Here is a 26,049-nt window from a genome sequence, read left to right on the forward strand (position 1 = left end):
TTATAATATACATTCATAAGTAGTTAACAACAGTGTTCCACTATTTTTATATTCACAGTTAAAGTTGAAGGCTCAAGCCAATTAAAGCTGCCATAATGCTCTCTGAAATGAAGAAATAATTAAATATCCTGTCAACGCTGTTTATTTGAGCATGAACAGCTTGAACATTTGAACACAGATGAAAGTGATAGTATGGGACCTTAAAGCAGTAATTAATCAAAGTGTATGTCAACAGAAAACTGCATCTTAGCTATAAAAAAAAAGACAGTCTGGCACTTCAGTGAGAACAAAGCTAGCAGGCAGTCCAGGATTTCCAGAAGAAGACTCTGCAGCCAGCTCTGCGAGTCTGAACTGTCACGCCACCCAGACCACGTCGATTCTTCTCCTGTTTGTCTGCAGGTCCCTGGAGGATTATTCCATTTCCGGATTTAGAGAGTTTATAAAGCAAGTCCACTAAAGTCTGTTTCTTTGTTGATTCCTAAGGAGGAAGATATTGGCATAATGTAAATATGAAATAATTCTTAGCATTTGCAGGTTCTTGAATCTCAGTAAATACAGTATGAAATTTTACTTCATCACATTTGTACCTCTAGGAAATGGGAATTTCTACCAATTCCATTGCAATTTCATGGAGGTGCAGCTGTGAGGATAATCAAATGACAGATAGACAGACAGGTAGCTCTGACAGCAGCCAAAGTGACTGATTGGGAATAAAATTACCCTTTTAACAGATCAAGATCAATAAAATGTGAGTGCACAAGCAGAGATCAACTTTATAAATTGAAAAGCTGTCAGCAGGACATTCTGTGGCCCACAGTGTGACCGTCGCTGGTTATTCATCACAACATCCATAAATTTCTTCTGCTGAAGAGCTGTTAAAACAGAAATAACATGAAGAAGCAAATTGAGTGAAACAAAGACACCTTACCTGTTTGTCCAGTAGTTTCTCGATCCATGACGCTGAGTCTTGCTGAAGTTGGATGTCTTTAAACTCCTTCTCAGCCGCTGTATTTTCTGCAACACATGATGCAAAACACAAAAGTGCCAAAATGCACAAGATGTGGGCCATCCTCACTTGGAAAATCTTGCTTGTGTGCTTCCTATCGAGAGAATTCTTCGCAGTAAGACGTCCACTGCCGATGTGCACCCTCGCTGTACAGCACGGTGACACGACTGTTTTTAAAGTGGTACCTGGGCCCACAAAGGGAGGAGTTTTGTGTTTGCCCCCATCAATGCGCTGAAGCATGTGCCATGTAATTTACAACGGTCATTAGGAGTGAGACAAAGGTCTAAATAAAGACATTTTCACCATCCTGGTCCTTTCTAGTGACATCATTTACATAAACACACTGTAATCTGCTTGTGAAGGTCATGCTTACCCAGAAATGTGAAAGATCTTCTCTGCCTCCTTAATAGCAAATCCCTGTAAGTGAAGAGTGATGTGCAGTCATGTAAAATAAAACATTAATGCTGCTGACATGGGGGAAACAATGATTTCATTAACCCTGCTGTGCCATAAAGTTGAATCAACGGGCAGCGCAGAGACACTGGGATATCCACAGGCCATAAAGGTCAATTTATCATTTGTTACACCCTTGTGGGTTTGTTGTGGGCATCTCTTTAATGAGATTTCTGCTCTGTTTAACTTTAACAGTTCTACTGCATGTGAATTAAGCCGTAATTGGTCACAAGCTATAATGATTTTGTAATGGTACATGCTGCAAATATGCAACTGCATGGACAGAAAATATAGTCGCCCTTACTTTCAAAATCATCCTGGGTTAAGGTTTAGGTTTTTTTTTTTTCAATCAATGTAAAGGAAAAATGTGCCAAAAGACCAAAAAATTGTGATCTGTAAAATCTGTTCGAAGACAGACAGTATCTTTTCCCATTCTACTTTATGATAACTGCAAGTATGCATAAATATAACATCACAGTCTGACACTATTCAGTGTATTTAGCCTTCAGTACAGTTAACCTGTTCAAATATGAACAGATATTTTTCTTGACCATGTGTGCTGAGCAAACTTAAAGGACGCGTCCTTCTCAAATGGGAGACAACCTTGAAGTGCATCAACCTTTCAACAAATCGCCATTCTAACTAAATTAAAGAGGTGTACAAGCCTAATATAGCTGCCTAAACAATTAGTAAGTGTACTGTCAGGAGCAGAATAATCCTGTTAAGAAGGCTACCGAGAGCACTTTACAGCAAGAGTGTTTCTATCCATGCTGACAACTGTCTGCACCAAGTCATGTAAGACTTATCTAACTCAAGGTGGCTTTCAAGGAGCAGCTGCTTGCTATATCAGCCCTGTCAGATGTGTTGGAACTAAAACTCCTGATGATTCAAAATGTTGCATCCAAAAATGAAAATGAATTTGATGGTCCGTGTGATACCTCATCACAGGTTTTTAATTCACACAAGAGGGTTCAGCTCTTCTTCAGCTGTTACTTGTGTTAGCTGGCTTTCTTACATAAGCATAAGAGGCTGTTTATTTTAAACTCTGAGCAATCGATATCTTGGAATATCTGCGTGCCAAAAAGCAGCAGCATTTTGAACAGTGTTGTTTAAGAACATTATTGTGCCTTTTTGCATCTAGCTGTTTGGGGAGTTTGCATCTATTGATCAGTGACAGATTTGGATGAGTGAGCTTGAATGATATTCCTTGCAGGCGTACTGCTCTGCCGGTTTTCTGAGTGAATAATGCAGAGAAGTAAGATGTTGAAATAAAAGGAATGAGGGTATTGTGTATGGAAAATGACGTACTGTATTTATCCTGCTTTTGAGAATAGCTTCTTTCAAACATTAATGGGCAGATAAACATGACACAAAAATAACTATTTTTATTTTCATATTTTATTTTTCTATCTTTTCTTCCAATTGACAACTAAAAATAAAGAGATGTGATGCGAATAATTCCACAATATATGCTCTCAAGATGTTAATGTGCATTTTTCATCCAGAAGCAACAGAGACAGCAGCAGTTTTAGGAAGTTCATTTAGAAATGGGTTGGAAGAAGTCGCAGGCAGTGTGAGTCATAAATGTAATCTTTTCCATGCACCGTTTAACATGCTGAAATTCAAAGAAATGCTTTTAGAGTGAGGCCACAAATGGTTCCATGTTTGCGCGTGAAAACTCAACAGCGTAACAATTCCACAGCAAGAGCGTCACATTTATAACACCAGATTTCATAGGAACATGTGTGTCATTCGTTGTGACCTCCTGCCTCTTACGTCATTCATTGACTGGAGTGCACCAGTCTTCTCAGGTCACTTGGAACGATGCGTTGTTCAATGACATCAGCACCATATGGTGGTGGTTAATTACCCCTCAGTAGCCTAGCTGTCGAATGCACAAATCAGGACATTTGGTGCATGTTTATTATCCAAGACAGTTTTAGTCACATGGAAATGACCACGCAGGCAAAGTGGGTGTTGTACTTTAATCAAAGATCATCATGATCACAATTCAAGTTTATTTAGGTCACACAGATGGCTTGTTTCAGTATGTCACTATCTTAATTAGGATGCAGCAATATTAAAGAAAAATTACAAAAAAGAAAAGAATGTTGGACGAAGCATCAGCATCAGTGGAAAACAAGATCGGGTGCAGTGCTGCTGTTGCTGCTGGATTACTAAAACTGCTCCTAGTACTTTTATCACTGCTGTTACCAGCGGTTATTGAGGCCCAAGTGGCACACTGCAGCCTCTGTACGATAGAATGACTCACTAAATGTTTCAGTACTTTCAATACACATAATCATCAGAGCTTATACAAACTGCCATTAAAGCTGATCGGCAGTTTGGTTGAAATGGGTTTTCGAATGTGAAGTGTGTTTTATTGAGGGCTTAGACTCATAAACACAGATGTGTAACATGAAAGCACCAGTTTATCAAGACTGTTATCTCTAATTTCTCATATTTTCGTACTTGAAATCACATTGAAAGAGGAAATGCTTCATGTTAAAAACTGTCAGCACGTCTGTCATCCGTAGTGGGTTACAATTTCCTGCAGGCTCGACAACGACTGATGACACTCTGCAGAGATGGTCCCTTCACTGTCTGAGGAACAGGTTTACTGTAGGAGAGAACAAAACACACAAACAAAGTGTTAGAAATGTAATTATAAACCCTTAGTAGTGTTTTGGTTTACAACTGTAAAATAAGTCTTCTACAATTAGCAGTTGTTTGCGTCATCGTGACACACAAAACCCTGTTGATGATGTGATTTGAACTGTGAAAGAGAGGCAGTCTGGTTTACCTGAACATCCTGTTGGGGTCTAGGGAGGCCAGCCAGTAGCTGTAGGAATCAGGGTAGTAGTTACATGTTCCCCTGCCGTGACACTCGATGAAGGGCACTTGGCGAAAGCTTTCCAGACATGAGCCAGGAGAAACCAGGGGCTGGGAGGAGCCCTCTGCACCAGCACCAGTTTGCTAGAATGGATGACAGTCAAAGGAAGAGAATTACATGGAAAATGGCATATGAAGAGATTCAGATGAGAGAAGATCTTTACCATGACAAATGAATATCCACTCCACAGGGATTCCCAGCCTCGGGGACAATCAGGTATTAGAGTTGTCTGGCTGTGGATGGCTATAATATTGGAGGTGGTTTCACACACTGAGCACCTAAACCGCACATGCACACAGAAACTGTTATTAATACTGCATTACCAGGTCATGGTAAATAGTGAGAAAACATTTTCAGGGAATGAAAATCAAGCAAATCTATATTCCAGTGAACAGAAAATGCACATATTGTGTATTTTAGTTTTTGAACTGAACGATGTATGAACTCCTCCACCTGCTGATGTAAGAGGCCAGGTTGTCCCCTGTGATGGAAACCATGTTGGTAGGCATAGGTGTGTCAGTGGACAACCAGTATGAGTAGTCGTTACGAGAGGCATAGCGGCAGTTTGATTCTGTGTCACAGAAGAGGAAGGGCATGGTGGAGAAACGAGGGAGACAGCTTCCCATGGTGCCTAAGGGACAGTTTGAAGTGACAGAGCAATGTCATGCCTGAAGCAAAGACAGGTTTTTATGAGAATCTGCACAGTGTTTCTGTTCATGAAGGTTTCCGTGTTCTTACCAAGGTCCTGACCATGAGCTCTCTCATTTCCGTTGATGAAGAGGAAGGAGTAACCAGAGTAGAGGAGGCTGGTGCCTTGAGGACAGTCAGGGACACGGATGCTCTGACTGTGTCTAGCTATCAAGAAAGTGTCAGCAACACCAGAACGACTGCTGCCTGGCAACCCTGGAGGACCCTTGCGGCCTGGGTCTCCAAGTCTGCCCTCTGGACCTACAGAGGAAACATATCAACAAGCTGTATAATGAAGTACCAAGTGACATCCTTTTTGGGGGGTAAGGGCAAGGAACTTCACTTGGAGGTCGTAACACAAGGTCCACATTTCCCTCTAAATCCATCACTGGCTTCCCACCCACATATGTAAGTATATTTGATGTAACAGACAACCCAGCAAGAGGCTCTGCTGCAAATAGCTGAACCTGGGTTCTCTTGAGTGTTTTGTTACTGCACCAACCATACACCCCACATCAAAGTAAACTCCATCAAAATCGTCATCATCCTAATATATTAAGCTCTACACACATACACACACACCTTTGAACCCACACACAAACACACACCTGGTAGTCCTGCTCTTCCTTTGTCTCCTTTGCGACCAGTAAATCCAGGCTGGCCGACTGGGCTGGAACCACGGTGCCCTTTGATGCCTGGCTGGCCTGGGGAAGGAAGATTCAGGGTCACACAATGCAAAGAATGTCAGAATATAAAAACACTATACATCACACAATTCACAGTTTAATAGTCAATTTAGCAAACAGACATCATAATACACATCTATAACAGTGAATGTCACTTTATTTGTTTAGGACATGGTGTCAAACTGACAGAGTTCAGTGCAGTATCCTTGTCTTTGAAGAGCATGAGTGACTGGAATTTTAATCATATTAACACATCTTAAAAGCTTGGACCTGAACGGCCTGGTGGTCCTGATGGTCCAGCACTCCCTGGTGGTCCTCGATTGCCAGTGGGACCAGGTAAGCCAGGAGGTCCTCGTTCACTTATCACCCTGCCAATTCCTGGTTCACCTTTGAAGCCTTAAGGGATAGAGTAGAAGCAACTACAAAGCTATTTCCCACAATATATAACACCTATGGTAGATGGTGGACGTCTTATTAAATGTCAGCAAAGGACAGGCAGGTGAAATATGCTAGTCATAGCTGATTGACTGGTAAAATGTAGAAGTGGATTCAATTTGGAAGGTATTAATAGGGGTCATTGTTATTGCTGGTTATTTTAAACAATATTAAGACTTTGCCTCACCAGGTCGTCCAGGAAAACCTTTTACCCCAGGTGGGCCAGGTTGACCTGGGATGTATCCAGGGTCTCCCTTGTCACCTAAAACACACAGGTCATACATAAATAGATTACGAGGAAATTAGCGTATCCTCAAACATTATTGCACAAATAACATCTTATTGAGTATCACAGAAGAAAAGTGAAATTAATCCTCATAGATCTTATTTTTCTCTGTCTACTTCATTTTCTGTCCTATTGGTATTTCATCTCAGTTGTGGGAACATAAATCAATTGTGGACCATTACTTCTCTGTGGTGACAGATCTGCCTTTGCCTGGGGAAGAACTCAAAGAGAAAACCTAATTCATCGTCTTAACTTGAAATGAAAGATTACCATGGGGGCCATGGATTCCAGGAGGACCAGTATCACCTCTTGGTCCCGGGCCTCCAGGTCCACCTCCTACACCCTGGGCAGGCCAATGAAAAAATGGAAAGTCAAATATTAGACTTGTAAATATTGCAGTGAGATTTTGAAGACTCTGCAGAAGAGTTTCAGTTGTGATGTAACTGTGTCACACTTACACTTTTGTTGTTAAATACAAATATGGACGCAAAACATGAGAGTTGAATCTTTGTTTTCCCTTCTAAAGACTTTTTTGTCGGGCAAAAAAGTCAAAAAAATACTTGTTGGGGTCACTTACAGGCGGTCCTTCAAGGCCTGGATCCCCTGGAGGTCCAATATAGCCTGGGCTTCCTGTAAACCCTGGGTTCCCTGTGTCTCCTTTTAATGTAGACACTGTGACACCTGGAGGGCCAGGCAAGCCAGGATTGCCTTCATATACAGCAGGGGGGACAGAAATTGATGATTGCTGAGAAGTAATTTTAGTACAATGAACATGCAAAAATGGCAAAGAAATAAGGAACCAACATATCAAAATATGGTTGTTGGTTTTTTTTTTGGTTTTTTTTGGAACACCTTAAAAAGCATCTCTGTTTGTACATTATACAGAAAATATAAAGTCCTGAGATTGTGGTCTAATTTAGCTCCACTTTTACAAAAGGGTTTGTGAGACCTTTAAGACCTCCAGTACTACACCCTCACCTCGATAACCGGGATTGCCAGGATGGCCAGGGTCTCCTTTTGACCCAGGAACACAAGGCCCTTCTCTTCCCGGTAGTCCTCTCGGGCCAAGGACTCCAGGTGGACCTGAAAATCCTTTGTCTCCTATCAACCCAGGACTCGCCGCAACAGGGAAGCCAGGGGGACCAGGGTTCCCGATGGGACCTACGGTACAGAAATACATAGATGTTTACTGATCAGGGGCGGGGCTTGCGGACAGGCAAGCCAGGCAGTTGCTTGGAGCCCCCGGCCACTAAGGGGGCTCTAACCACTTATTTATAACAATGATTATTGAAAGGCCTGGGCTTTCAGGCACCTCTGTTGATCCCTGGACCTTACTTTGAGAACCACTAATATATATTTTTATATATTTTTTTTCAGTAGTCATCTCAAATGTCCCGCAAAGTGTGCATTTATGTGTGCAAAAAACAAATTTTTGCGATGTGCATGGGTGGGGTGGGGGCCCCAGGGATTTCTTGCTTGGAGCCCCAAGAAATCCTAGCAACGCCACTGTTACTGATAAAAATTTGAGGCCACAGTAAATGTGTTCGTACAGTGGATCACTACCTTTTAATTTCTGTATTCATTCACAAAATTTTTGTAAATATCTGCTTATTCTGAATTTGATGCAGCAACATGTTTCAATGTTGGGACGGGAGCAACAGAAGACTGGGGAAGTTGTGGAATGTTCCAAAAATACCTGTCTGGAACATTCCACAGGTAAACAGGTTCATTGGTTCTTTCACCTAAACACACATAACTTTCTAAGGCAAGGCAGACATCTGCACCAAAATAATTGCACCCCCCCCCCCCCCCCCCCCAAATATATATATATATATATATATATATATATATATATATATATATATATGAAAACATAAATATACATTTGTTTTAAAAATGGAAGAGACACAAGTGAAAAGGATGATGTCATTTACCTGAGACTCACCTGGTTGACCTGTGTTGCCACGCGCACCAGGCACCCCTCCTATCGTTACTGCAGAGGAAAGATAGATAAATTTTGGCTGCAGCCATGACTTTGAGGGTACTGTTAGATATTAAAGAGACAAATGCTTAACAGGCCAGTGGTTCAGACGGAAGGAAAATACATACTAAGAATACTTATTCTAATATACAGGATGTGCACAAGCTCATAAAGCCATGTAGAGCTTTTCATACAGGACTCCTCTTACCAGTCTCTCCTTTTTGCCCTGGTGGTCCAGGGTACCCATCAGGGCCCTGGTTGCCTTTAGGACCGGGATAACCAGGGACACCCACTGGACCTGGGTCACCTGATTGAAAGAGATATGAAAAAAAGTAAGTCTGAGGTTAAACTTGAAGTCAGGTACAAATAGAAACGTTCCACAGTAAAGGTTACACAGTGCGTTGCACTTTTAAAATATGTTAAATTTAAGCTATGCTTATATAGTTAAAAAAAACAAGCATTTCACAGGTTTTTACCAGGTGGTCCATTAGGTCCTGGGCGTCCTTTGCCTCCTGCAGGCCCATCTGAACCTTTAGGGCCCTGATAGCCTGGTGGACCTGGAATAGCAGCATTGCATGATGATGTTAAGAGAGAGTGAGCAAAAACGTACAACCAATCATAAAATGCTTTATTTTGTGACCAATAATAATGACCATTTAGTCCAACAGGTCCTGGGTTTCCTTTGGTTCCATGGTATCCTGGTATACCTGCTTGTCCGGAAACACCAGGTTCACCTTTCTGACCCGTCATCACATTAACATTGCTCAATCCTGGTTCACCCTAATCACAGGGAGAAGAATAAAGAGGAAAAAGGGAGGGAAAACATCATTTATAATTAACATTCAAATTTTAGTGTTTTACTAGCTTGGACTCAGCCCTGCTGCAGCTGTTACAAAGCCTCAAGCTTTTTAGATCAGTTATTGGTACCTTTTGTCCTGCTGGTCCAGGCGGTCCATATCCATAGTAGTTTGGCTCCCCTGTAGCTCCTTTGCAACCATTTGGACCTGGTGCACCATCTGGACCAGGCCCTCCAGGGATTCCTTGATCTCCTTTTATTCCCTTTGGGCCTGTAAGAGTTAAACGGAACAATTATTTCTCATAAGATAAATGAAAGCAGAAATCGTACAGTTCTTGCAGTGTACTTTGATTTGTGCAGTTAAACATGTGGATTTATATAAAAATAAAAAGTGCATAGTGCCTTTAAAGCAAAGTATAGGTCTTACCTGGATGTCCTGTGACTCCTGAGTCTCCTGGGGGTCCAGGAGGTCCTTGATTTCCTTCTGGGTGTGTTACTCGATCCAAACCTGGCTCACCTGGGGTACCTGGACACAGAAATGCACACACCACAGACATATAGTTTCCAAAATGATGAGCCTGATTGATTTGGTGAACCAAAATACTAACAAATTTATTTCAAACCTCTTTGTCCAGGGGCCCCTGGATCTCCTTCTCTCCCTCTCTGTCCTTTTGGTCCAGTTCTTCCAATATCTCCATTGGGACCAGGTAGACCGGGGTAACCTGACAAAGTATACTGAGTTATAATATCATCACCATCTCATAAGCTATATTCTACTTCATGACAGTCTTGAAAGACTCTATTGTATGACCTCGTGCGCACTCTGGCAACAGAAAATGTCCTTTACTGCCAAAATCTACAGAGTTTTAAATGAAAGCAGCAGAGAAAAAGACTTACCATTTATTTGAATTCAACAATTAAGAAAACAAAAAACAAAACTTGGAGCATCTCAGTTATATTTTGTGAAACAACTCCATCTCACAGTAAGTGGATGTAGAAGGATATTTTATGAGACAAGTTTACTGTAAAGCTTACCCAGATCACCAGGATTCCCTGGGAGCCCAATATTGCCTATTGTTGTTGGAGGCAAAGGGCCGGGACGACCTCTGAAACCTGGCTCCCCATCCATGCCCGGGGGACCTTGAAGACCTCTGGCTCCATCTGGGCCAGGGTCACCTGTAAAAGGTAATGGGGGAACAAGAACTCTATCATAACTGTGACCCACGTGCAGCATACAGCTCCAATGAATCAGGAAGAGGAAGCATTAGAAACCTTGAAAATGACTTTGTAACCTTATTAATTCAAGCTTATTATGCTCAATTGTGTGTAGTAGATAGTGTATATGGTGATTTACTTGTCTATGAAGGTGTGTGTGTGTTTATATTTGTGTGTTACCTATTTGGCCTGGTGGTCCTACAATTCCAGGCAATCCCTCTGGTCCGTATCCCGGTAGCCCATCTGGTCCAGGGTCCCCTCTCAGTCCTAAAGAAGACCAAATGGAACTTTAAAAGGCAAACTTTAAATCTACATAAGTCTGTAAATGTAACACACTGAACGTTCTCACACTGGCACTGCATAATTTCTGATTTCCTGATATGCTCTTTGATTGGAGATAATGCTGTAACAAAGCCATACCTGGTTGACCGTAGAGGCCACTTTGTCCCTTTATCCCTTTTAGTCCAGGATGCCCAGGTGTACCTGGTACTGATCGGCCAGTGTGACCCGGCTCACCGGGTGGGCCAGGACGACCAAACCCTGGCAGACCTATATTCCCCTTCTCACCAGGCAAGCCATTAGGTCCTGGGAAGTGGACAGAAGAGAGACAGAACAAAATGAAGGTAGGAAGCTTCTATGAAGAAACTGAATTTTGTTGGCCAGAGTTGAATCACAGGACAGATAATAATCAACATTTCAATGTCTTTTATTTTCCACATGCTTCATCCATTGTCCCTCTGGAGTTGACCATAAAGTTCATGACATGACTTCAATATACACTGACCTGGATGTCCTGGGGAACCATCTGGTCCTGGTGGTCCCCTTTGTCCAGGTGAACCTTTACATGAATCTTTAGTGCCAGGTAGTCCTGGGGGGCCTATAGAACCTTTATTTCCTGTATGTAACATAGAATAAAGAAGTAAATGTGTTTGCATGCGCATGTATTCATGGTCTGTGTGCATTTGGATGAACAATAGCCATTATTTTTTTTTATTTTGTCTTTCTGTTTATGTGCAGGCTACTGTATCGTATTTGATTCATGAGCGCTGTACCTTTCTGTCCATGAAAACCAGGATTGCCAATTTGTCCTGGGTTGCCAGGTAGGCCAGGGATCCCAGGATCTCCCACAGGGCCCTGAGCTCCCTCTTCTCCTTGACGCCCTGGGGGGCCTGGGGGTCCATTGTATCCAGGACCACCATCACCCTGACAATCACAAATATATACACAAATATATAGCACATTATCTTTTATTCATAAAAACACATTTCAGTATGCTTTCAGTATGGCATTGTCCTGGTGCTGTCCTATGCTAGTGCTGTGCTGCTCATATATTATATCTTTTAACTTAACAGTAAAACAGAGAAATCCTTAACATCCTTTCAGAGGTGAACTTTTATTTCACGTATACAGTATTTATGGCAACTGCCTCAAAGACACAAAATATATTTTTAAGAAACAATGACACGGACACTTGAACTTCCTCACTTTGCCCTCATTGTGATGGTTGTGGTCACTATGTGTGTTTTCTGATTCTGCTCTTTGTGTTCACGCCCACGGCAGGTTGGAGCGGGAGAGAGGGGCGGGCCTATCGTTTAGGGGAGCTGGCTCCGGAGGCGCACCTGTTCCTCATCTGCTTATCAACTCGGCTTCTTAAGCTGCCTGCCTCACTCTGGTGCCGGACTATTGTTTCAGTTTCTCTAGTGTGCTGTTCTCCTGATTGATCGGCTCGTCTCTCGCTCTCGCTTCTCCTGAGTGCTTTGTGTTTCCTTTTGATATTTCACTGTGAGATTTTTCATAGTCGCCCTTAGTTTTGGCATTTTGTGTTTTTTTCTCCCAGCCTTCTTCTGGTGAGTTTTGTGTTTCGTGTTATTTTGTTACTTTGTCTTTGATACCGTTTTCTCCCCGTTGTGGTGATTTTTTGTTTTTTCAGCTTGTGAGCTTTTTTTTCCCTGTTCTCAGGAGATTTCTGTTGCTACTTTATTTAATAAATTGATTGGTTTTCATCTCTGCATTTTTGGGTCCTGGCCTTCCTTGTCTCTGACCGTAACACTCATGCAACCTTGATTCCAAAAAAAAGAGAAAGTGGGACGTTGTGTGAAATGCAAATAAATACAGAATGCAGTAATTTGCAAAGAAACAATGTTTATCACCAATGTGTTTCTGAAGTGTTCCTGAGTCCCTCTCTTGCGAAAGACTGAGCCTTTCGATACAATCGCCTATTACAGTACCAATGAATCTGTTTACCTGCGGAATGTTGATCTTGTGTTTTTGGAGCTTTTTGGAGCAAATAAAAGATACAAGCAATAAAGTCACCTCTAATTTTTTTTTAACAACCTCACTTTTCTGCTCGTCCCCTTAAACCAAACTAATTTTCTCACCATAAAAGATTTCCCATTGGGTTACACCTAAGAGGATCAGTTTGATATTTTGGGAAATAAGCATGTTTGCTGTCTTGACAAGAGCTGGATGAAAAATACCACTAAAATGTCTATAGGATAAATATGATGCTACAGCCAGCAGTCAGTCATCTTACGACAAAGCTAGTCTGCTGTGTGTCGGTCGTTGCTTGTTCTTGGACAAAGCCAGGTTATTTGTTTTGCCATTTCAAATCTCTAAGCTAAATGGCTGAGGTGACTCTAACAGCATATTTACTATACTATTACTATATTTATCTAATTCCTGACAAGAAAGCCATTTTCCTTAAATATTGAACTAAACTGATCCCTTGCTGTCAAATCTCCCACCCCAACAGAAATGACATCAGTCAGACAGTAATGATACCATTTCAGGAAAGCTTTAATATGACGTCTGTTTTTGATCTGCATATGCACAGTGTGAACCCTGGAGGTAAAACTGGATACATTTAGCTTTATTTCACATAATGGCCAATAAAGCATTATATGTAGATGTATACCTCTGTATAAAAGACTATGTATATAGCAGATATTGTTTGTGTCTCTAACCTTCAATCCTTGAAAACCAGGTGGCCCTGGTGGACCCTGCTTTCCAGGCAAGCCCCTTCCTGGAAGGCCTGGTGGACCTGGCTGCCCCTTGTCACCTGAACAACACATACACGTAGTGATACATTAATTATACTCTTAGCTGTTCCCCATTCTCTTAAAGGAGGTGTCAAAAAACATCCAAAGTAACTTAAACTATAAGCTGTAACTATTAAAAAAGCTGTGACTCAATAGCAAATGGGTTACCTCTCTGTCCTGGATCCCCAGGCCTTCCAGGAACTGACACGTCACCTCTCTCTCCTTTCTGCCCTGGTGCACCTGGTATTCCTGGGTTACCTGCTGCTCCATCATAACCTGGATGTTTGTTGATAAGTATGAGAGACGCTTTCATCATCTGTTGTAGGGTAATGCAAAGACCATGCATCCAATTATATATCCATTAATCAACCAATCAAACCAACAATCATACAGCTCTGCTTACCTGGGCGTCCAGGTGAGCCAGGGGCACCTTTAAAGCCACGTGGACCAGAAAATCCTTTGATGTGGACGTGGCTAGGTTCCCCTTTCTGGCCTACCAATGTATAGAGAAGAAAGGATGCACCATGGCCATCAATCTTTCTGTTTGTCCACTTGTGTGTTTACATACAAATGTCATTGTCAAATTTAATATCAGTCAGTGTGATGCTTTACCAGGGGTTCCAGACACTCCTGGAAGGCCAGGTACACCAACATCTCCCTTACTTCCTGGAAATCCAGTAGGCCCATATCCCACTGGCCCAGGGTAGCCATTTGGTCCCGGTCTGCCTAAAGGCCCTGGTGGACCTGGGAAACCATAGTCCCCCACTGTGCCAGTGGAGGGATACTAGAGAGTGGACGGAAATGTGTTCCATCAATCACTGAAATAACTTATTCTGTTGGACGGGCTATTGTACACAGCTGTGAATTTACAGACTCCTTCCAATGAAAATTAAGTTTTTAACCTTGTTGACATGTCGATATGGTGGGTTTTTTTATATGGTAAAAGACATATCATGAGTGAAATAAACAGTCAATGCCATGGTTGAGCATTTCCACCTTCATCTGCAGTGGACCAATGACAGTCTCACAAACATAAATTCAGACAGCCAGGGTTTATATGTCACTTATCTAAGGAACCACCTATAGTGAAATGAGGGATATCAGAGGAGAAGCCTGATGTAGTATGTATTATGGAGTATGTATGTACTGTTTGGGTATTTTGCAAGCTAAGTTTCACTATTTTCAAAATGATGGCAGAGACATGCTCTATTTTCGGTTCCAAAGGAGAAATATTGAGCCTTCATCTATTACCAAGAGATCTGAAAATCCAAGACAGAGAAGACTCCAGATTGCTGCAGCCCTTTTCCAGAGAACTGTTTTGAATTTTTTACACACAAACAGCAGCAAACATTGCTGAAAACAGTTTTCAGATAGCTAAGCTGCTGAATTTGATGATGGCTATAAACATTATAATTATCCTGACAGAAATCCTCACATGACGTTGTTGTTGTTCACAGAAAAAGCAGGTCATGATCAAGCCCATCCTCATAGCTTGCAAGAATAATATTAGCAAGATAAGTTTATGTAATTCAAGTGCATATGGCAGGTGGGAGAAATTCCTTTCTACCAGAAAGCGCCGTCTGCATGTTTGGTCAGCTGAGTCAAAGTTGAGCATGTATGTGTAAACTGCAGGTGAGCAGTGGAGAACTGGGTGGAGATAGAGATGAGGAGTAATGGCAAATTCCCAGATCTGCACTTAGTAAATAAAGGCGAAAGTCTAAAGTTATCTCCAAGACATTTTAAGGCACAAGGAGATTTCTTTAATTGAAGGAACTTCTGTAATTTTGATGAACAGAGATGAGTTTTTAGGGGTTTAATCAATGCCAGGAGAGGACGCCAGGAGAGCGTTGTCCAAGCTACTAAAATACTAAAGTCTGTCAAAACCTTCTCACCGATTCCCCTGGAAGCCCTTGACTGCCTTTGGAACCTGGCATCCCAGGTCTCCCAGAGAGACCTGCTGAACCTGGCCTGCCATGCTCTCCTGAGTCACCTTTCTCTCCCTTTATTCCAGGGATGTTGTAGGAAGATATCTCTCCTTTTTGGCCAGGAGGGCCTGGAAATCCCCTTTCACCAACAGCACCCTTCAAAGAAGAATGATTGTTTACAAATATGTGTGAAAAAACAATAACAAACTACTTTTTTAAAGACATGCTGTCTTACTGGTCTTCCAGGTATTCCTCTAGGTCCTGGGAAGCCTGGATCACCTTTAGCACCTGGTCCTGAACTGAAGCCTGAGTGACAGAAACAGAAGTCAGACAGATGTCTATTGCAGTTTAAAACTATTTATACTCTCCAGCATTACTAGTAAAACTGTATTTGAAGGTGGAAGAAGGACAGAGTCGGTGCAATCTGTGTGTTTTCATGTAATGAACTGTTTTACCAGGAATGCCAGGTGAACCACGGGGACCTGGTGGTCCTGGGAGTCCTGATCCAAAACAGTCATAACAGGGATTCCCTTTCTCTCCTGTACGGAGCATAAGCATTGGAATTTTTTGGTTAGTTCCATATTCATTAAAAAGTGTAACTGTATTTTTCACTGTGGCCCAGACTGCTGGAAAGATGAAAAAGGCTGAGAAGATAGATAAGGCATTAAAGGGCTCAATGAACTGCTATGTAGGAACAAACATATGGAATAGTCTACTGGCATCAATGAATATGAGTTAGCAGGTCAGAAGAGATATCAAACCAATGTGAAACTAAATAAATGGTAACAATTAATGAATAACATTTAGCTTCCCACCTTTCATTCCATACACCCCATCATATCCCATAGGTCCAGGTGGCCCCATCAGTCCCTTCATTCCAGGGAGACCCTTGGTAACCCTGTTAGCTACACAACCAATATCAGCAACAAGTTCACTGGTTATGGTTTCTAAATATTGCCATGAAAGTAGAAGCAATGCCAAGTAGTACAAATAGTTGTAGAAATAGTTATGGTGCTTGGATCAAATTGTTTTTAGAAAGAAGACATTCACACATACTTCTGTCTTCAGGAGGTCCCGGTGGGCCCGGATCCCCAGGGTCCCCTGGCTCACCAACATCGCCTTCAGAACCTGGGGGCCCAGTATACACATTCCCCGGCTCTCCACGGTCCCCTTTGGGACCTGGATAGCCAGTGGGACAACGTGTGCCTTGCATAGAGCCTGTGTAATATGAAGTAGGAGACTGTGAACAATATATCCAGGGAAACCATGTCATACCTCTTTGCACTGTACCTTTTAAATACAACTTAATTTCAAAAACCAGAGAGAGAGGGAGAGAGAGAGAGAGAGAGAGAGAGAGAGAGAGAGAGAGAGAGAGAGAGAGAGAGAGAGAGAGAGGATGAGAGTAGCCTCTTCACTGCAAACCTGGAGGTCCATCAGGGCCAGGAAACCCCACAACACCTGAGAAGAGATTGTAACTTGTGTTATTTCCATATGAATTGTAGGAAACTATTTGTCAGCCTGCTTATTAAACAACACTATGTTCACCCACCTTGACGCCCGGGAAGCCCAGGTTGGCCTGGGGGACCAGTATCTCCAGGGTATCCTTTAAGGGGTTCAGTCACAACCCCAATTATCTGTAAACAAAACAACAGGGGGCATGTTGTGAAATCGTGGTGAAACAGCTGGATTCACAGGCTAGAGCTGGAAATATTGTAATCAAAAAACAAAATACATAAATAAATCAGGAGAACAAGTAGAAAATGATAAGAATAAACTCACGTCTCCAGGTGGACCAGGGGGACCAATGTTTCCCTTTTCACCCTAAATGTTAGAGTATGCAATCAATGAATGACAAAACACACTAAAAGACTGGGTATTGTTTGTGGCACTAACAAATCACTGACCAGCCCTCCTGGTGTCCCTGGATATCCTGGATCACCTCTGGAGCCAGGCCTTCCCTAAAGAAAACCATTTTGCATTCAATTCAAGGCCGCACATAATAACGTCATGACTCTGCACACCACATACACACTCATAGCACAGCAGAACGGTACCCTATATGCAGGTTGTCCAGTATCACCATCCTTCCCTGGCTTTCCCTGAAAGGAAATGAAGGACAATAGTGAGGAATTGGTCGGTGCTGCTTTCTATGAAGAAAATAGTTTACCAAGGGCCTCAGGAATCCCTCTATTTCATCACTAAAATGTGTATATGTTAAGTACTATATGCCAGTTATTAGAAAAGCATTCAACAGATCCAGTGAAATCAGACTGGGTTTCACAGTTGTAAAAAAATTTGCAAAGCTGTGTCCACCTAACTGGAGAATCAGACCACATCAGAACAGCTGTTACTGTAGCTCTTACTGTGGGGCTTCAAAAAAGGGAGCTATAAGAAGTAGTGGAAATACTGTGCCCCTTAACTTGGACTGAGGAGGTGCTTACTAATTTTAACTGACAGAGGGACAGATGAATAAAGGCCTTCTTTTCTTTTCTTTTCTTTTCTTTTCTTTTCTTTTCTTTTCTTTTCTTTTCTTTTCTTTTCTTTTCTTTTCTTGCTTAAATCAAATTAATTGAATGCTGCATTGCTGCCCTCTGCTGATCGTCCTCTTTATTGAGCTATTTCCAAGAAGGGACTGGTGGCCATTCAGTGCAGAGTGAACTGGTAAGACATCTCTGTTTAGACGGAAAAAGAAACACTGTAAATCAAATTAAAGGTGAGGGTGAATGGATTAAATGGCATGTAGTATCTTACTTCTGGACCTTCCTGTCCTTTGTCTCCCTTCGCTCCTTTGATGTAATGGCCGTAACCAGGTTCTCCCTGAGAACAGATTGAAACAAGATAAGAGATAAGATAAATGCACAACACTAATATGGCAGAACAAATGCAGGGAGGACCTCTGGAGATTAAAAAAAAAAAAAAAAAAAATCAAAAATGGCATTAATAAAATGTGTTAAGTGTAATGCCAGGTAGAGAGTGTTATGTGGTGTGAATTTTGAAGAGAAACTTACTGGTTCACCCTTGCAGCCTTTCAGCCCTTCATCTCCTTGGTCTCCTTTTACACCCTGAATAAGAAATAAACTTCAGGTTATGGTTCATTAGTTACAATGACAACAGTTGCCCATCTCTCTGTTCAACATTTTGGTGGCAATTAACCAAGATATTTTAATAATTACATGCCAATTTGGCATAAAATCTGATGGGGACAGTCATTGACCAAGAGGATGAACCCTAATATTTTTCGTGACCTCATGAACACTTGAAATGTATAGAGCACATTGATGTTTCTGACAGTCCCTCCAATTTGGATACTTCATGAGCTTTTGTTCTAACACCACTTTCAGGTCACCCTGTCAACAGCCTTCATATCAGCTGATCTTTCCCTTTTCTTCCTTTTAATTCTTCCACTTAGTAAGAGAATTTCCCATTTTTGTTCGGCCTGTATTATGAACTCTGACTGAGTGGAGGTTGTGTGAGAGCCTGCTGTTCAATCAGCCACAGAAGAATTTGGAAAGTGTTCCAACTTGAGAAGTGTGACACCGTTGGGCTTATGTTCAATTTTGGTGTGTGAAAATGCAATTAAGGTGTGAGATGTGTTGCCTCCTGTGCACTGGCTATGTCTCAAATGGACTTTATAGGCAGCGTCAGTCAGGCCAGTTGCAATGCAGCCATGATATTGCATTACCATCGTGCCCCATTCATACAGGAAACACCACTATAACAATATATATTTGCTACAGTGATTTATCCTCAGTACTATACCTTTAATTGCAGACTCTCACTGAAAAACTCTCTAATCCGACCCGGTGGCCCCGGTGGGCCTCGTGGTCCCGGTCTCCCCTACATCCAACAAATTCAGATTATCCTCCTCAAATATAAATAACATAATACATACAGATAATGATCAGTTCACAGAAACATTCAGAGAAAAAAGTAATGGTGCAATGCTGCGCAACCAATACATCCCCTCCTCTACAATCAAGTGTAACCTTATTAATCAGCTCTAACAGTGTATTTAAAAAAGAAATTACCTTGGTCCCACGAGGTCCTGGGACACCAGCTATGCCTTCTTGACCCTGTAAAGATGGGAAAGCATTTGTAACTCGTTCTCATGAATAACTTGGTCTCCCAGCCTTGTTGCTGCCAACTCCCACAGATTGCCATGTCCCCACTCCCATAAACTACATCCTAACATCACCTGTCTTTCGAAAGAAACCGGCAGACTGTATCACATGCAGATGTTCACACTGCATTCCAAAATGCTGCCCTTAGAGACCTGGCACCAAACAACTCGGAATTTTTCCCAGGTAGGATGAACACTGCCAACTATGTTAATTGGGGAACCAGGCCAAAACAAAAAAAACCTGCTGCTGTGGTTTTCCTCTGTGCTCTTTAGACACGCAGTTAATATTCACAGTTGCTATCACAGGCACATGCATGCAAACATGTGCACACATATCCAAAGGTATATTCATTAGCATTACCTTCTCTCCTGGAGCCCCTTCACGACCAGGAAGCCCCTGTTCATAAATGTGGACAGTTATATTAAGCATCACATAATAACTTTTCCAGAGTATTATATGTACTCTATGCAAAGCAACTGAACAACTTTACTCACGACAGAGCCCTCTGGTCCAGGGTCGCCTGGTCGCCCTTGTGCTCCAGTTGACCCTGGGTAACCCTGAAATATAACGGAAGTTTGCTCTCCATGAAAATACATATAAATACAGAAAGAACTCTAGTACTACTTGTCATATCTCAAATTTATGGAAAGCGTCTGGAAAATACTGTGCAAACAAAACTGTGTTATTAGTAGTGAAATCTAAATAGTTACCGGCTCACCGTCCCTCCCGGGAAGTCCAGGTGGCCCTCGTGGTGCATACACAGATCCCCGGGATTCACCCTGTGAAAGAGAAAGTGCATTTATTCAACCCTGAATTTGCTAAAACTGCTAACTTTATTTCTAAAATACCTGATAACTACACGTAAACTGCACGGAAGATGTAACAGTACTTCGTAGTTGCATATTGTAAAGTTCACAGTTGGGCTCTGTGGGTGTCATCACTCATTTTTATATCTGTACACTTCGCAAGCATACATGTGCTCAGAATTAGAATGACCACATTCAATTTCTTGGGGGTTGCCTTTATGAAATGACCACATAAACCCTACTTCTTATTCACAAATCCAGCAACTAGTACAAAAGCACGATGAATTTTAGGGTGTTGCTGGTTCTTGCAACTGTGATTTTTAAAGGCTCTGAATTCAGGTATGAATGTACAGGAGTTTTCTTTGGTCACAAACTCACCTAATGAGAGAACAAAGCATGCTACCACTGAATATCTGACCCCTGCCTCTCATTTGGAGTCTACATTGCAACTGCTGGCCTCATCATGCATACGCTCATGGAGGTATCTATGGATTCTTCCTTCCCTGAAGTATTTATTCTGCCAGGACTTGTGGGCAGGGCATTACTCTAACAGTCAAGGTACAGTACTGTTTGTGATGTCAAAAGTCAAATTAGAGAGCTGTTCTTCCAGTTCAGAGTGAACCTGTGCTTGCATATGTGGTTGACACATGGAGGGTTTTTACTACAGAAATATCACAGGCAATCATGGCAAACCGGATGAATCTAGTCTCCATAGGCTAAAGATTTAGAGTGGTTTCTGCCTATGTGTATAGTGGGTGCAGGTTTGAGAGATGTCTCGTGTATGTTGTTCTGACGTATAGTCCAGTAACACTCAATGCATTCTCATGCATGCAAATAAACTTTTAAATGTTTTTGTTTAGAAAATTAGCCGTGAACATTTACACATTTCTTGTTGCAAATAAAAGAAGAAGGGTAGACTTGGTAGAAGAAAAAACAAAGAAAGTCTTCAAACAAGTTATTGGTCTCACATGGACAAGGTACAAAATGAGCTCAGGGAGCTCGGGGAGGCAGAGAGGGCACCTGCTAGTGCAGCGTCATGTTATTTTTTCACTTGGTGCATCAGGATCTTCATAATAAACTTCTTAAAAGGCAGAAAGTGTTAAGCAATTCTGCAGTCTCACTCCTCCTAAATACAAAACATTCTTAACAGCTGGCCCTGGGTAGCACAGCATAAATTTTATTACCTTAGGTCCAGGCAGACCGGGTGGACCCTGGAAAGTAAAGACAAAGCTGAAGCACATTTCAAATACATTCCTTAAAAACAACAAAAGACTGAAGCTGATAAGACGTTTAACAAGTCAGCTGTATTTGTTGTAGTTGCATCAACATCATTTCATGTAACAGAAATAAATTGTTTTGATTTTCTGTCTTACTGGAAGTCCATCATCGCCATTGGGCCCAGGAATACCAGGATATCCATCTTCTCCCTAAAAGTATACAATGTGTTGAAAATATGCAGAGACTGATTTGTCTGAGAATAGAAAAAGTGTGATTGAAAAGCTCAATTACGCAAGAATTTCACAAATGCTGCCATACTACTGTTAATATGTAATATTTTCTTACATCTGTCCCATTGCAGCCTGGGGCCCCTGGGGATCCTGGAGGCCCTTGTAAACCTGGGAAACCCTGTGAAAGAATATCAGCAGAAGTAAAAAAATGAACAGGCATCTATTAACATGATGATGATGAACAGAGTCACATAGATGTATGAGAACATGACACCTCACCGGTAAACCATGAGACCCAGCAAATCCTTCTTTGCCGTCAGGTCCCTGTAACGACAATAACAAAACAGGTCTACTGTTTTAAAGGCACACAGGAGATAACTGTCGATATACATATCATACCTAAGCCTTTTCAAGCATAACTCAATTTTTACACACTGAGGCATCAAATTAACACCCAACAAACACCCGAACAGACACAAGCTTGGGATGTTTTGTTACCGGATCGCCTTGTGGCCCCTCAGGTCCTGAAGGCCCAGTGTTGCCCTGTCAAAGACAGTAACCTATAATTAATCTTAGTGATCGAGTAAGATGCAGTATCAGCACAACTAAAAGTGTTGTCAAGGTACACAAGGAAAAAGTGTAATTCATCACAGCCTACACACAATATGAGCCAATGTAGCTCTCTGACAAGAGTATTGGATTTGGGGATAAGAGCGAAGGAGCCACGAGAGTCAGGCCTAAAGTCTACCTTTGGTCCCATAGGTCCGACATGGCCACTTGGTCCTGCACGGCCCACTGGCCCTGGGGGACCTGGAGCTCCTATGAAACCTTTGTCTCCCTGTGTGTGTGTGTGTGTGTGTGTGTGTGTGTGTGTGTGTGTGTGTGTGTGTGTGTGTGTGTGTGTGTGTGTGAGAGAGAGAGAGAGAGAGAGAGATAAAAAGAAGGAGAGATAACAAGAATGACAAAGGAGACAGACAGCAAATGACAATAAACAACAATGGAGATGCAATTCCAAACTTCATTTCATTTGCAGATGCTGTGATTTGTAAGTGAAGGTGCAGTTGTTGAAGGTTTCACAGACAGTGAAATTTTGACTGTGAAGGTTTCTGTACAATGCAGTGTTTTTAATGCAACAGTGAGGGTTGACAATAGCACTGTGGCCTGAGAGCCAGATCTGTTTTTCGTGAGACCTGCTGTGGAGACATTAAACGAATAATAGTGTTGTGCGGTAGTACTAATAAATACAATAAGCCTTCTTCCCAGAAGCCATTTTGACATGACACAGTAGGAAAAGCACAGGTGTAAACAATGAAATGAAGGAAGACTGAATTCCATTTAGCAGCTTCAGTTTCAGGGTGCTGGTTTTGTGCATGCTGGCTCATGACTTATACTTGAATACAACAGAGACATCGCAAATGTTAATATGGCTGCTTTGAAAAAGGCCTCTTCTCTCATATATTTATGGGTGCTGAAGTGATGGCCGAGGAAAAACAAATCATTAGTGCGTCACTCAGATTAGATAACACAGTGTAGCTGCATGTGTTTTACACAGACAATAGATGGTCCACTTACTCTGTTGCCTTTCACACCTTCACAGCGGCACCTGGATTTTCCACTGCACACACACTGAAAAGAAATTGTAACTGTTCAAATGTATTCTGCGAATGGACTTTAGAAAGCACTGGTTCTCTTCTGGTCTTGGAGTCATTTCACCTGAATCTTGATAGCCTTGCTTGCGCATTTTCTTTCTTGTTGAAGCAGCTTTGGAACCACTAGGCTACAGTTACTGAAGATGTCGGCTGTTGAATGATCAATTGTAACTTTGAAAAACATAGTGTTGATCAATAATTTGTTTCTCAGACAGTGAAGAGAGTTTACTTTGGCAGAATTTGTGGATGATTCATGCAAACAATTTGCCTAAATAACACCTTTAATTCTCCAGTGTCAAGAGTTAACACCTCCCGTGTGTCTGTTCAACACCCCGGCCTGTAAACTGAAGGCTGTAAACATAACTGCTTATCAGCAGCAGAGGAAAGGGTTCAGCGAGGCTAACACACTGAAAGGTGCAGATACAGTAATAAAACATAATAAGATGCTCAGTGGGGAGTCTGTAGGTGAAAAAAAAGAGATCCGCAACAGGCTATAAGGTACTGATATAATAAACCATTATCCATTAACATAAAGCTACTGGACAAAAAGGGGGAACACAGGGTTTGATACCTTCTCTTATACCTTAAAACTGGATCATTTAATAGCGTCCATTTTGCTGTAATGAATTCAATTCCCTTATGTATGTGAAATGACAATGAAGCACAAAATAAATATGACATAATTATCTCTTACAAAGCAGGAGAATCATTTTATAGCCAACAGCTGGGCTATTAGACATGAAAATGTATCTCTATAGCCTTAACAACCGATGCTTCATCATTTTATTACATATAACTTGATCAATCCAGTGATGTCCAGAAGAGTTTATGTATAGGAAATACGTTAACTCATAAATAAATATCTCTGCTAGCCTTTCCGTTTCATGCTGGCTGCCTGCTTTGCTTATTTTCCTCGGTCTCAGTTCCTTCTCCATGATCTTCTTTAAAAAGGCCCACCAACATAGCCCAATGAATAGTGTACACAGTGAAGTGCATGTGCAATCAGCCAGCAAAAAACCCGCATCTCTTCAGGATACAAGATGTCTGCAGATAAGCACAGACACAATAATTACAAACAGACCACAGTGTTGTATATTAAAACCGAAGCTGTGAAGAATGAATGCCGCTAACATTATATACAACAGGAAATACACAAGGAGCACACTGTTATAGAAAGATGCTTTTCTTCCATAAACAGTGATTTAGAAGATTTTTCTGCAGGGACTGACAGAGTTACAGAGACAAGAAGGTTCAGTTAAACTAAACAGCATTAAGATTTACGTTAAAAAAAAAAAAAAAATTTAAAAAAAAAATTAAATGCGACAGATAGATTGCTTTGAAGGCCAAATCAGGACAGCTGTGAAAGCAAACTGAGCGGTAAAGACAAAGAAATGCTTTTTTCCTTGAACAATGCTCACCAATGAACAGCATCAAACCCAGTGTATGCAGTCTAACATTAAAAATGTAACAAGTATCAGTATGATCCTGAAATGATTACAAATAAGAGCGAGTGCAAAAAGACAGCCAATACAGATTTTGCAGTTCAATACCTGTGCAGATAAGAGTCTGTGCTGCTGGCATCTTCCTACTGTACAATATTATGTCAGCAAGGAAAAAATAACTATCTTACATTGTTGGCCCCAGTGCCCATCAGCATCACAGCAAACAGGATCAGAGGAACCACAAGCACTGGCCTTCCCATGGCTTTTCTTGCTCCAGTTACATCAAATGCTCAGGCGTATGCACATATACCCTGATGTCTTTCTGAGCGTCCTCCTCAGCAACAGCCTTCACATTACATCCATCCACAGCTGTACTATGGGTTATGGCTTCAGTTGAATTAACATTCTCTGTCTGGGTTTCAAGTGCCTTGACAGACAGGACATCCCATAAATGTTGTTTAGCTTGACCCTGAAGAGGGGGCCGGTCCGAGCTTACTCATGTGGTCAGCCCCAATCATCCTCCTTCTCCTCTTTTCATTCCCAAAACTTCCAAACAGTGGCAGTTAGTCTGTTTGCTTTTTACTGATACGGAGGCAGGAGATTAGTTTGAATCTTGCCGGAGATTATCCTATTTGGGATGCCCTTAAGGTGTTCATGAAAACTAATGCCAGCTTCTGAATTTGGGTGAGTTTTGAATGTTGTTATCTGTGAATGATGGACTGTTATGACTTCATGTGGTCTAAAATTTTATGGCTGAGATGACCTGTGTGGGTGGACAGCACCAACACTGTCTTTATCAGTAGCGTATTGATATTTTTTGAATCATAATTGCATGGACATTTTAGCTCAGTATTCTTTATTGTCACATACTTATCAAGTGGCCCAGGGCTCAGGTGTCTTTGGTGTTTCATCTTTCATTTTCTCCACCACAGGGGGCAGCACCGAGGCCAACACTCACCTCTTCAGTGGAGTGATAACACAAGAGATGGCATCCTCAGTTACTGCTGTGACTATGTGTCCTCTCAGGTGAGTCCCACTGCAACAATATTAATATTTATAGTAATTCATTAGCACTAAAACAGAATTGCAAATATAAAATATAACTGTTTTTAAAATGAAAAGAGCTGCACAACATCTGAAAAGAAGGGCAGGGAATGTGCGATATATTGACAAAGAAAGTTC

General features: G+C 41.6%; 2 protein-coding genes across 2 annotated transcripts; both read right to left on the reverse strand.

Annotated features, from left to right (window-relative positions):
* Window positions 1-292: 292 nt before the first annotated feature.
* Window positions 293-1,069, reverse strand: LOC139338797 (somatostatin-1-like). Its single transcript, XM_070974066.1, has 2 exons — window positions 929-1,069; window positions 293-478 (listed from the first exon to the last, which is right to left on the reverse strand). Exons 1-2 carry the CDS (start codon window positions 1,067-1,069, stop codon window positions 293-295), a joined length of 327 nt encoding a protein of 108 aa, XP_070830167.1.
* Window positions 1,070-4,000: 2,931 nt separating this feature from the next.
* On the reverse strand, window positions 4,001-25,127 carry LOC139338478 (collagen alpha-5(IV) chain-like). The gene is made up of 52 exons (XM_070973516.1): window positions 25,056-25,127; window positions 23,349-23,402; window positions 22,525-22,614; window positions 22,275-22,319; window positions 22,056-22,100; window positions 21,892-21,954; window positions 21,702-21,755; window positions 21,513-21,539; window positions 20,233-20,301; window positions 20,017-20,079; window positions 19,883-19,918; window positions 19,430-19,474; window positions 19,161-19,238; window positions 18,410-18,463; window positions 18,153-18,218; window positions 17,456-17,500; window positions 17,306-17,359; window positions 17,181-17,222; window positions 16,951-17,035; window positions 16,824-16,859; window positions 16,458-16,619; window positions 16,217-16,306; window positions 15,857-15,940; window positions 15,637-15,707; window positions 15,369-15,557; window positions 14,089-14,260; window positions 13,880-13,969; window positions 13,645-13,752; window positions 13,402-13,496; window positions 11,491-11,641; window positions 11,223-11,333; window positions 10,859-11,023; window positions 10,619-10,705; window positions 10,259-10,399; window positions 9,847-9,945; window positions 9,651-9,749; window positions 9,355-9,494; window positions 9,081-9,207; window positions 8,904-8,984; window positions 8,636-8,734; window positions 8,392-8,439; window positions 7,425-7,607; window positions 7,024-7,154; window positions 6,717-6,789; window positions 6,348-6,422; window positions 5,996-6,121; window positions 5,648-5,743; window positions 5,091-5,300; window positions 4,806-4,983; window positions 4,516-4,630; window positions 4,263-4,435; window positions 4,001-4,079 (listed from the first exon to the last, which is right to left on the reverse strand). The coding sequence occupies exons 1-52, from the start codon at window positions 25,125-25,127 to the stop codon at window positions 4,001-4,003; spliced, it is 4,971 nt and encodes a 1,656-aa protein (XP_070829617.1).
* Between the last annotated feature and the right edge of the window lie 922 nt (window positions 25,128-26,049).

This window comes from Chaetodon trifascialis, chromosome 11, assembly GCF_039877785.1.
Source record: "Chaetodon trifascialis isolate fChaTrf1 chromosome 11, fChaTrf1.hap1, whole genome shotgun sequence".
Classification (NCBI taxonomy): Eukaryota; Metazoa; Chordata; class Actinopteri; order Chaetodontiformes; family Chaetodontidae; genus Chaetodon; species Chaetodon trifascialis.

Excerpts from the sequence above, each read along its gene's own strand:
- LOC139338797 (XM_070974066.1), bottom strand. The coding sequence starts at position 1,069 with ATGGCCCACATCTTGTGCATTTTGGCACTTTTGTGTTTTGCATCATGT. Across the intron at positions 479-928 it reads AGAAACTACTGGACAAACAG|GAATCAACAAAGAAACAGAC; the intron begins GTAAGGTGTCTT and ends CTTCCTCCTTAG.
- LOC139338478 (XM_070973516.1), bottom strand. The coding sequence starts at position 25,127 with ATGGGAAGGCCAGTGCTTGTGGTTCCTCTGATCCTGTTTGCTGTGATG. Across the intron at positions 22,615-23,348 it reads AAGGTGTGAAAGGCAACAGA|GGAGACAAAGGTTTCATAGG; the intron begins GTAAGTGGACCA and ends ACACACACACAG. Across the intron at positions 7,155-7,424 it reads TGGCAATCCCGGTTATCGAG|GCAATCCTGGCTTGCCTGGC; the intron begins GTGAGGGTGTAG and ends CTGTATATGAAG.